Source organism: Manis pentadactyla, chromosome 3, assembly GCF_030020395.1.
Source record: "Manis pentadactyla isolate mManPen7 chromosome 3, mManPen7.hap1, whole genome shotgun sequence".
NCBI lineage: Eukaryota > Metazoa > Chordata > Mammalia > Pholidota > Manidae > Manis > Manis pentadactyla.
The window spans coordinates 113,920,339-113,932,679 of NC_080021.1; the positions used below are offsets into that span (position 1 = coordinate 113,920,339).

The 12,341-nt window shown below is 38.8% G+C and overlaps 1 protein-coding gene across 2 annotated transcripts in view; it reads left to right on the forward strand.

Moving 5' to 3' along the window:
* Nucleotides 1-2,172: 2,172 nt before the first annotated feature.
* Nucleotides 2,173-12,341, forward strand: part of RAB18 (RAB18, member RAS oncogene family) — a 56,950-nt gene continuing 46,781 nt past the window's right edge. The window contains exons 1-2 of one of the 2 annotated variants that reach the window (XM_057498331.1): nt 2,173-2,731; nt 6,984-7,039. In XM_057498331.1, the coding sequence (XP_057354314.1) occupies nt 2,664-2,731; nt 6,984-7,039 (124 nt within the window). In that variant the 5' untranslated portion in view covers nt 2,173-2,663. The remainder of the gene's footprint in view (nt 2,732-6,983; nt 7,040-12,341) is intronic. The other variant, XM_057498330.1, reaches the window with a different exon arrangement.

A 12,341-nucleotide genomic window follows, 5' to 3' on the forward strand; every position in this document is an offset into this window, starting at 1 on the left:
AGGTGGGCAGGCCATCCACCCTCCACCGGCCGGGAGCATCCGGCCAGCCCCAGCAACTGTGTTGGCCGAACTTTTGCAACTCTTGCAACCTCCTCCTGATGAGACAGGGACCGTGGGTGTAGTCAGAGTAGGGTGAAGGCCTCTGGAAAAAGACCCCTACCAAAACTCCATATTAAACAATTAAACAAAGACAGAGTCACATTAATTCTCTAAAGTAAAATATCAAACTAGGAATATAAGCATTCTTCAGTAAAGATTAGTTAAAACTAAAAAGCCAGGAATAACCTGGCCTGGAACATCCCCCAGATAAGAAAATACCTCAGCATAGCCCATGTCTTGTTTGTGTCAATTAAATGAGACTATTGTAAAATTTACTTTAGCCTACTAAAAGGCCAAATTTATCTTTAACTTTACCCAGATGCTGCTTTTCCTCCTCCAATCAAGTCAGTAACTCAGCTCACCTTGAAAGCAAAACAAGCAGCCTTGACTGATATGCTCCCAAACCAACAAACTGCTATTCTGAGAAAAGATCAAAGCAGTAAATTTCTTATGTTAACTCCGCAAAATAGTCTGAAAAACCTATAAGAAACTTAGTGTCTCTTTGAAAATAAACACTTAGAGACCATCTGGTGGATCCACAACCCTAGCTCTTAGTCTCTCAACTGCCTATAAATCCCCTAGACAACACACCACCACAGACTCTCTTGTCCCCTCCTGGCATAAGCCCGGAGCTCTGTTCTTTCACTTTATCTCTAAATAAAAGCCTGTACCTTGCTCTTCTACCTTGACTGTTTGTGAAGCTCATTCATCGGCTTCGTGAACAAGAACCCTGGCATCACTGACGTGACCCGTTCCCCCCAAAAATGAAGTCACCCACAAAATGGAGTAGCTTATGTCAAGACTCTTTAGTCAGGACTCTTCAGTTTCAAGGGCTATTTTATGGGAAATTGAGGTTGTCTGGTTGACATCACTTTTAAAATTTAGGAATGGAATTCATGCAACAAATATTTATTTGACACTACTCTAGATACAGGATATAACAATATGCCAGAAACTACTCTAGACACAAGATATAACAATAAATAAAACAGACAAAAATCTTTGCCTTCATGAAGCTTCCCTTCTCTTTGGGGAGATTAGACAGTGAACAAAGTAGTAAAATACATAGTAGTATCAGAGGGTGGTAAGTGCTATGCAGAAAAATAATGCAAAGAGATACAGGGAATGTTGGAAGGATTTGCAAATTTCAGTAGTAGGGATAAGAAGGCCGCATTTAAACAAAGACCTGAAGGAGGGGAAGGGGCCATTTGGATATCTGTAGAGTTTTTCTAGATATTTAAAAAATCATTTAATTTTAATTATTTTAATTTAATTATTAAATTTTATTAATGTGTTTAATCAAATATCTATTGTATCTAACATTGGCTGCAGGTGTAAGAAAATAAAACACAAGAACTAACATTTATTTAGTATCTGCCACGTACCAGGTATTTTGCTAAGTATTATATATATCAGGGTTGGTACTGTGGGTAAAATTGTAACATTTCCAGAGTATCTCTCCTGGCTTTAGTGCATTTGCATATCCTCAGGGGTAGAGAGAAGTTCATCTCCATGTCAATGGGTAATTACCTGGGCAACCGAGGGTGTGTCTGAATCTGAGCGTTGAAGGGGAGGGGCTTGCTTGCTTGCTTCTTCTGGAGCAGAGGGAGAGAGACCTGGCTGGACTGCAGTTTGTAAGCAATAAACGGGTTTTAAACTTTATTTCTTCCTTTGACTGATTTAGGTTTTTAGAGATATTTTGCCCCGGGATTTCCTCTCCCCAGATTTACAGTACCTTCACCAAGATTTACAATTTAGTGAATTGAAGAAGGCAAAGCATATGCACACAGTTCCTGCAGCTGTGGTGTAGCACTTAAAAGGAATAATAGTCAGTGTGAAGTTGGACCACTATTTTGTATGCCCCTGATTTATGCTAAATTTATCTCTACCTTCCAAAGTGAACTGACTGGTGAAGGGTACTCTTCAATCTAAAAGAGTAAGCCTGATCACGCCTTTTTATAGAGCACTTGAGTTCACAAAGTGACTTCACAAATAAACTCATTTAATTTCATAACAATTCTACCAAGCTAATATTCTAAGAAATATTATTGCCTCCCACTCTGAGAAAGGGAAACAGGCTCAGAAGGCAAGGAAATATAAAAAGCGTTATATGGTAGAGTTGGGACCTCAATTTAAAATAATTTGTATACAAGCACAAAGCTTTTCCCACTGCAATGCAGCTGCTATGAGCAGCTGCTGGAATAAAAGAGCGTTATATTTCCCCGATTCAGTCCTTTCCCAGGTACACCACGGAGGGACAGTTTGATTAGACTAGGGTAGGAGAGGGCCTGCCAAGTGGGTGAACTCGCACGCGGCTCTCCCCTTCTGCGCATGCGCAGGGGAGGACCAGCTTCCGGAAAGACGCCTGGGACTCTGGGTTTGCGCAGTCGCAGAGCTTCCTCAAGGCGGAACAGGGGCGTTAGGACCTTCAGCAACTTAAACACCCGGTGTAAAAGGAGGGCGGCAGCCGCGGAGCAGGGCGCATGCGCGGGCAGCTTGCTCTCGTGAAGCGTTGAGAGCCGGACCGGGGCTGCCAGCTGGGCTCGGAGCAGCGCGGGGTCAGGATGGAGGAGGACGTGCTGACCACCCTGAAGATCCTCATTATTGGCGAGAGCGGCGTGGGCAAGTCCAGGTAAGGCGGGTCTGCGGGCCGGGACGAGGGCGGCGGGACTCTCTCTGCCCCCAGGGCCGCGACGGGAACGGTAAAAGGCGGCGGCCAGGCTCCGCTCGCGCCCTCCCGGCCTCCCCGTCGCGCGCTCCCGCGGCCCCCGCTCTCCGCGGCCCCCCGCCCCTCCCCCGCGCCTGCTGGGTTTCCGGCCCCGCCAGGCCCCAGTTCCCGGGATCGCTTTCCCTCTTGGCGCACCAAGGAGAAAAACAGTTTCGAGGGCAGCCTTTTGGCCGGCCGGTTTGCTGCCGAGGAGCACAGGGCGCGGCGGCCGGACCTGGGCGGGAGTCCGGCGAGGGCGAGCCCTTCTCTGCCTGTCGGGTTCAAGCTGCCTGTCACCCCGCGCTTTGAGAGTTGTAACTGTCACTTTGGGATTTCTGTCGTGCTTTCCCCCAAATACGTAATGTTCTATACAGGAGGTTTTGTGACCCCTTCGGTCACATTCCTGGCCTATTTTGGTGCACTCCACTGCCACTTCTTTTATGTTTTTTTTAATGAGTCATCTGTTAGAGGACTCATTGGTCTTCTGACTACTTGAATAATTCGCCTTAGAATACTAGAGCTTAAGCTGTGAGCCACCATTGCAAAAAAAGTGTAATTGTTACTTCTTACTCTGCCACATCGTATAGAGGTAAAAGAAAAATTGGTGTTGTGTCTTTTCTGCCTTGACTTTTTCTTGGGCGAAAATAATATTGACAGTCGTTAGAGTTGAGTGTAAGGTAAGGGTGGGTGGGTGTCGCAAGAGGGTTGTGATGTCATCCAGGTCTTTGAACAGGTGCAGTCATCTTGGTCATCTGTTATGAGTAGGTTATATTCTGGCTGCCTTGATCTTTAAACAATATTCAAATTCCAGAGCCGTAAACAATTTTATATCTTAGCTATACCTCCTGATAAGCTTATCTTTCAAGTCACTTAAGTCTTTTTTTAGATACTTAAGGACTTGAAATCTAATTATGTAATAAGTTCTCAAATGTTATATATTTTTAAAGTATGGCGGTATATTTTCAGTTTTCCTTGTTGAATGTTCCCTGTGTGTATTGGAATGAGGGATTTGTACATTACAAGGAATTAATGAGACACTATGGGTAGCAAAATAGTTTGATTTGTGTGTGTGTGTGTGTGATTTAAAGGGCTGAATAAAATTCATTTTCATGATCACCATATATTTAAGGGTTAAAAAGTTAGTTAATATATTGAATATTGTCTTATTAGGAACTCCATATCTGTGTAACCTTTTATTCTTGAGATGGAACCCTCATTTAGGTTAAGGCATATGAAATTGCTGCTTTTGAAGCCAAGAATAGTTGAATGTCATTTCATGTGGCTCATGGTTGGTTGGCACTTTTTCCAAATGTATTAGATGGGTGACTAGTTGAGGCATGTTAACATTTTCTGGAAGGTTAACTGGAGGTACAGTGTTTAACGTGATAGAAGTTCTTCCTCTAGAGTAAAATCTGTTAAGTGAATTTATTTATCCTTAGTTCACTCCCCTCAGACAAACTTGTTTCGATGTAAACTGTTCCACACTTTTTCTCAGTACTTGGTTGTAAATTATCAACTGCTCACTGCACAATTTTAACACCTTTAACCACCTCTCTCAAGAAAGAATTGCATCTAGGGAGGAAGTTGGCTTATTTTTCTAGCTAGGTGTACATTATTGGTGTATGTGAGTGCTATGGAAAACAATCTTGAACACATCTTTCTGGATAGGATGAGAGTAAATGACTTTTGAAATAGAAGCATATGCTTTTTAAGGCGAGTTAGTACTAAAACTTTTGTCATGAGTCTAATCTTAAAGGGTTATTCTAACCAATGGTTGTTTCTGCTGCTTTACAGATCTCTGAATTAGTGGAAGGGAGCTATTAACTTCTGTTGTTGAGAAGTCATTGCACAGTAATGATAACTTAACTCATTCCCATTAGTGGATTATTTTTCCAGTCTGTTTCAGACTGTTGGAGTGTAATGAGCATGTGCAATAGCAGCCAGGAAACCAGAATTATGAGACTGGTGCTGCCACTTGTGTGACCTCTTGTGTGGTACTTGAACACTCTAGGTTTCATTTCTTCATTTGAAAAATGAGTTTGGAATAGAAACTCAAACACTAACGTTAAACACGTGAGATTGTTTTGGCTGGCGGTGAAGTAAGGAAGTAACAACGTGTTTCAGAAACTGGAAGGGATTATAGAGACCTTTTATTACCTAAACTGCCATCTCTCCAGTGCTCCTTGTATTCTCTGTCCTTTTGGCAAATTTTATATGTAAATTAAGAAAGGCAGATTAGTTATAATCATGCTGTTTATTATAAATTTGGTCTCCTGTAAATGGAAAGATGGTAGTTACTCCTTCTGCCTATAGCCATGGATGGAGAGTATTTTGCTCCTTAATCTTTGAAAATACAAAGGCTTAAATTTATACATCTTTAGGAGAGTAATCATTTCCTGGTTGTGGGTTCTTTTCAAAATCTAATAGAGAAATTGATTCTCTGCCAGAAACAATTGCATACATCTAGAATACATTTCAAGCTAACAATGTACCCATGGCTAAAATCTGCTGACTTGTACTCAGAGACTGTATTAACATTTGTTGTTTTGTACCTTACCAATTCCCTGTCTTTCCTGATAAATTACCATTAATGACAAAGGTTGTTGTGAAGATTAGCAACTACGCAGTAAAAACCCCTGGCTCAGGGTCTGGCACATTATCGATGTTCAATAAATATAGCCAATACCATGGTTATTATTACTACTACTCTACCAGGATCTGTGTTTTTATAATAATATTTTCTGTGGTGTTCAAGAATAAACACGTCTCTTTTCTGTTCTTAAGTCATGGGTAACTGAAATCTTTAGTGAAATCTTCACTTTAAAGTTTAACATTGGGAAGAGAAGAACATTTTTAAAAGTAGTCTTTTAAGATTCTTCTAAGCGCCATCACCTAACTGGTACTGGAAGTAAGTAAAAATAGGTATAGTCAGGAGAGTTTAATATTAAGCAGAAAGATGTACAGTTTGACTCTTGTTTTACCTTGCTTTTGTAGAGCTGGTTATATAGGAAATACCAGAAGGCAAAACCAAGATAGGGACAGTTAATCCCTCAAATACAATTAGTGACCCTGGGTTTGGAAACTACCAACAGGCCATTATGTTCTACAGTACACTCTAGCAGAAGTAATCACAGGCTATAGAAATATTCTCACATTTTTTTCTGTAATTCAGACATCTGATAGCTAGTTATTACCTTAGTTTTATAATACAAACAGGTCAATATAACAGTCTGTCCTGCTTTAGGAGATAAAGTGAGGAAAGATTGATTACATTTATAAACCTAGGGCTTTAACAAAACTTAGATTTTCTTTTTGAAAAGCTTCTATTAACTGACACTTCTGCCTTACATTAAATAAAATAATTCTGGAAGATGTAAAATCTTAGAGTGCTCTCATGGTGTCTTCTGCTTTCATTTCATCCCTTCCTTTCTAGTTTTGTTACCATTTCTTAGGTTTAGCCCTTTGTTACCTCTCCCCATAACCATGGCAACTGTCTTCAGTTGAGTTTCTTGCATTTTTTGCTGGCACTAACTTTTGAAAATGTAGAGCAGTTCTTGCCACTCCTTTAAGAGCTTTGAATAGTCTGCTTCATTTCATACATCCTGCCCAGCATTTGCCACAATACCCCTACTCTGGCCATCAAGTGACCTTTCTACCCTCATTTTTTACCATGTCTTTTATTCCCATTTAGGTAGTGGTCATTCTTCTTGTTAGAAAATGTTAGACTTTATCACACCTTTCTGTCTTTACTTGAATTCAGGGTGGATTGCACATCAGATTTTAAAAAATAATTTGCTGCATTCCAAGAGTCTTATTTTTTTCCCCTTTTGTCCATGTCAGTTAAAGCATAATGTGTTGTAGTAATCATTTTCTCAAAAGGACATGCCAGTACAGTTAACAAAAACCCCACAAACATTTTCAAACTTGGGAAATTGTGCAGGGGAACATGGGTAATATGTTTTTAGTAAACTAATTTGCTCTTGGGCTTCTTTAATTGCCTTTACAATAATTTTTAATTCCTCTGTATATATACTTGCATTGAGGCAATATTTCTGGGAGCAGACCTACACAGGGCTCTTCATATCTGCATCTAATTTGTAGCAAAATGTAACAAGCATGAACATTTACTAAACAATTAAGACAGTCAAATTCCTAATCTTTTTCTTATCTCTTTCAGCCTGCTCTTGAGGTTCACAGATGATACTTTTGATCCAGAACTTGCAGCAACAATAGGTAAGCTTGTGTTTATTCAGTAGAAATGCTCAGTATTTTCTTGCCTTAAGGCTGTTTTATTGAACTCCCCCACCCCTCCTTTTACCACCCGACTGCCTCCATGTCTGTTGAAATCTTATTTGTCTTCAGGGCCTAACTATAGTGTCATTTAATTTCTGAAGCTTTTGTAGATCACACAGAGCAAAAATAGCCTCCATATGTGTTGTCTCATGGCTCTTTGTGAACACTGCAGACTATCTGTGCACATACTTCTTTCCTGTTCTATGGATTATCTTTTTATTTAGCAGCACACAATTTTTTGAGTATTTATTGTATGCTGGGCACTGTCCTAAGAGGTGGGGTTATCATGATGAATAGTACAGACTTGGTCTCTGTCATAATGGACCTAATGGTACTGTGTTAATTTTGTATTTTTAGCATTTGTTACGATGCTAAGGTAGCAAATGTATCTGTCAGTATCTGGCATGTATTATGAACTCAACATATTTATTAATATTAGTTATTAAAGATTGTTAGGAGCAGGAATACCTAAATGCCTTTTAAAAATGAAATTTAGATTGCCGGAAAGTGGTTTGCTCCACTAGTTTATTTAGGATATATAAGAAGATAGAGCTAAACATTTTGACATCACATGTTTAGGGAATAGATGACAATACAAAGCTATCAAGAGATAGCTTGCAGTAGTTAAAAAGAGCTGAGTCAGCCGGATAATAAGTCTTGGCTCTGCCTTGGACTAGCTGTCATCATGAGCACGCCATTTAACTTCTTTGTCTTCATCTGTAAATTGAGAAGTTTTGGTGAGAGGTAAAATACATTTTGGTGTGAGATAATACAGCTCCAAAATTTAATGGTCTGTTGAGTAGATTGTGGTAGAGGTGATCCTAGCATTATTGTAGGGAAAATAAAAACTTCTCGTAACTGGCTTTGTTTTCATTTATTGTGTGTCTGAGTTTGTTTTTCTTTTTCTTTTTATTGTTAAGTAGTTTCATACTTAGAGAAAAGTTGTAAAATAGTACAAAGAATTCCTGTATATCATACTTATAAGTCCCCAAATGTTAATATCTATTATGCATGCTTTATCATTCTCTCTGCAGACACAGAGTTTGTCTTCTTTTTTTTTTTTAAATTATTTCAGAGTAAATTGAAGACTTGATGTCTGTCACCTCTAAATACTGTGTATATCCTAAATGAATGTATATACAGTCCTTCTGTATCCAAACAGATTTCCTCAACTGTCCCAACAGTATCTTATTTAGTACAAGAAGAATTGTTTCTGGCCCTGGATCCAGTTGAGGATCACTCGTTGAATTTGGTTGTTACTTTTAAAAAGTATTTATTTATTTATTTTTATTAAGGTTTCATTGATATACACTCTTATGAAGGTTTCACATGAAAAAACAATGTGGTTACTACATTCACCCCTGTTATCGTGTCTGCCCCATACTCCACTGCAGTCACTGCCCATCAGTATAGATGCCACAGAGTCACTATGTGCCTTCTCTGTGCTACACTGTCTTTCCCCTAAACCCCCCCCACACCATGTGTGCCAATCATAATACCCCTGATTCCCTTTCTCCCTCCCCCACTCCTCCCCTTTGGTAATCGCTAGTCCCTTCTTGGAGTCTGTGAGCCTACTGCTGTTTTGTTCCTACAGTTTTGCTTTGTTGTTATGTTTCACAAATGAGGGAAATCATTTGGTACTTGTCTTTCTCCGCCTGGCTTATTTCATGGAGCATAATATCCTCCAGCTCCATCCATGTTGCAAACTGTAGAATTTGTTTCTTTCTTATGGCTGAGTATTCCACTGTGTATATGTACATGTACCACATCTTCTTTATCCATTCATCTACTGATGGACCCTTAGGTTGCTTCCACATCTTAGCTATTGTAAATAGTGCTGCAATAAACATAGGGGTGCATATGTCTTTTTGAATCTGAGAAATTATATTCTTTGGGTAAATTCCTAGGAGTGGAATTCCGGGGTCAAATGCTATTACTATTCTTAGTTTTTTGAGGAACCTCCATATTGCTTTCCACAATGGTTGAATTAGCTTACATTCCCACCAGCAGTGTAGGAGGGTTCCCCTTTCTCCACATCCTCTCCAGTATTTGTTGTTAGTCTTTTCCATGCTGGCCATTCTAACTGGTGTGAGGTGATATCTCATTGTGGTTTTTATTTGCTTTTCCCTAATAATTAGCAATGTGGAGCATCTTTTCATGTGCCTGCTGGCTATCTGAATTTCTTCTTTGGAGAATTCTCTGTTCATATCCTCTGCCTATTTTTTAATCGGGTTATTTGCTTTTTGGGTGTTGAGTCGTGTGAGTACTTTATATATTTTGGATGTTAACCCCTTGTCGGATATGTCGTTTACAAATATATTCTCCCATACTATAGGATGCCTTTTTGCTCTGTTGATGGTGTCCTTTGCTGTACAGAAGCTTTTCAGTTTGAGGTAGTCCCATGTGATCATTTTTGCTTTTGTTTTCCTTGCTCAAGGAAAAAGTTGCTTGTGTTATATTCAGGAGATTTTTGCCTATGTTATCTTCTAAGAGTTGTATGGTTTCATGACTATTCAGGTCTTTGATCCATTTCAAGTCTACTTTTGTGTATGGGGTTAGATAATAATCCAGTTTCATTTTTGCTTTTGTTTTCCTTGCTCAGGAAAAAGTTGCTTGTGTTATATTCAGGGGATTTTTGCCTATGTTATCTTCTAAGAGTTGTATGGTTTCATGACTATTCAGGTCTTTGATCCATTTCAAGTCTACTTTTGTGTATGGGGTTAGACAATAATCCAGTTTCATTCACATGCATGTAGCTGTCCAGTTTTGCCAACACCAGTTGTTGATGAGGCTGTCATTTCCCCATTGTACATCCAAGGCTCCTTTATCGTATATTAATTGACTATATATGCTTGGGTTTATATCTGGGCTCTCTAGTCTGTTCCATTGGTCTATGGGTCTGCTCTTGTGTCAGTACCAGATTGTCTTGATTACTGTGACTTTGTAGTAGAGCTTGAAGTTGGGAAGCATAATCCAGCCAGCTTTATTCTTCCTTCTCAGGACTGCTTTGGCTGTTTGGGGTCTTCTGTGGTTCCATATGCATTTTATAATTATTTTCTCTAGTTCGTTGAAGAATACTATTGGTATTTTGATAGGAATTGCACTGAATCTGTAGATTGCTTTAGGCAGGATGGCCATTTTGACTATAGTAATTCTTCCTATCCATGAGCACGGGATGTGTTTCATTTTATTGGTATCTTTTAAAATTTCTCTCATGAGTGTCTTGTACTTTTCAGTGTATAGGTCTTTCATTTCCTTGGTTAGGTTTATTCCTAGGTATTTTATTCTTTTTGATGCAATTGTGAATGGAATTGTTTTCCTAATTTCTCTTTCTGTTAGTTCATCATTAGTGAATAGGAGTGCAACAGATTTCTGTATATTAATTTTGTATTTTGCAACATTGCTGAATTCAGATATTAGATCTAGTACTTTGGGAGTAGATTCCTTAGGGTTTTTTATGTACAACATCATGTCATCTGCAAACACTGACAGTTTAACTTCTTTACCAATCTGGATGCGTTTTATTTGTTTGTCTGATTTATTGGGTTGTCTGATTGCCATGTCTGAGTACCTCCAGTACTATGTTGAATAAAAGTGGAGAGAGTGGGCATCCTTGTCCTGTTCCCGATCTTAAAGGAAAGGCTTTCAGCTTCTTGCTGTTAAGTATGATGTTGGCTGTGGGTTTGTCATGTATGCCCTCTATTATGTTGAGGTAATTGCCTTATATACCCATTTTGTTGAGAGTTTTTATCATGAATGGATATTGAATTTTGTCGAATGCTTTTTTGGCATCTATGGAGATGATCATGTGACTTCTGTCGTTTTTGTTGATAATGGTGTATGACATTGATGGATTTTCAAATATTGTACCATCCTTGCGTCCCTGGAATAAATCCTACTTGTTCATGATGGATGATCTTTTTGATGTGTTTTTGAATTTGGTTTGCTAATATTTTGTTGAGTATTTTTGCATGTCTGTTCATCAAGGATATTGGTCTGTAATTTTCTCTTTTTGTGTTGTCTTTGGCTGGTTTTGGTGTTAGAGTGATGCTGGCCTCACAGAATGAGTTTGGAAGTATTCCCTCTTCTACTTTTTGGAAAACTTTAAGGATGATGGGTATTAGGTTTTCTCTAAATTTTTAATTTAGATGGCTGTGAAGCCATCTGGTCTGGGCATTTTGTTCTTAGGTAGTTTTTTGATTACTAATTTAACTTCATCGCTGGTAATTGGTCTATTCAGATTTTCTGTTTCTTCCTTGGTCAGCCTTGGAATGTTGTCTTTTTCTAGAAATTGTCCATTTCTTCTAGGTTATCCAGTTTTTTAGCATATAATTTTTCATAGTATTCTCTAATAATTCTTTGTATTTCTGTGGTGTCTGTAGTGATTTTTTCCTTTCTTATTTCTGAGTCTGTTTATGTGTGTAGACTCTTTTTTTCTTGATAAGTCTGGCTAGGGGTTTATCTATTTTGTTTATTTTCTCGAAGAATCAGCTCCTGCTTTCACTGATTCTTTCTATTGTTTGATTCTCAATTTTATTTATTTCTGCTCTAATCTTTATTATGTCCCTCCTTATACCGACTTTGGGCCTCATTTGTTCTTCTTCTGTTTCTAGCTTTGTTACCTGTGAGTTTAGACTGTTCATACGGGATTGTTCTTTCCTGAGGTAGGCCTGTATTGCAATATACTTCCCTCTTAGGATTGCCTTCACTGCGTCCCACAGATCTTGCTGTATTGAATTATTGTTGTTATTTGTCTCCATATATTGCTTGATCTCTGTTTTTATTTGGTCATTGATCCATTGGTTATTTAAGAGCATGTTGTTAAGTCTCCATGTGTTACTGCGCTTTTCTGTTTTCTTTGCGTAATTTATTTCTAGTTTCATATCCTTGTGGTGTGAGAAGCTGGATGATACAATTTCAATCATTTAGAATTTGCTGAGGCTCTTTTTGTGGCCTAGTATATGATCTATTCTTGAAAATGTTCCATGTGCACCTGAGAAGAATGTGTATCCTGTTGCTTTTGGGTGAAGAGTTCTGTAGATGTCTGTTAGGTTCATCTGTTCTAATTTGTTATTCTGTGCCTCTTGTCAGTCTTCTTACTTATCTTCTGTCTGGTTGATCTGTTCTGTGGAGTGAGTGGAGTGTTGAAGTCTCCTAGAATGAATGCATTGCATTCTATTTCCCCTTTTAATTCTGTTAGTATTTGTTTCACATATGTAGGTGCTCCTGTGTTGGGTACATA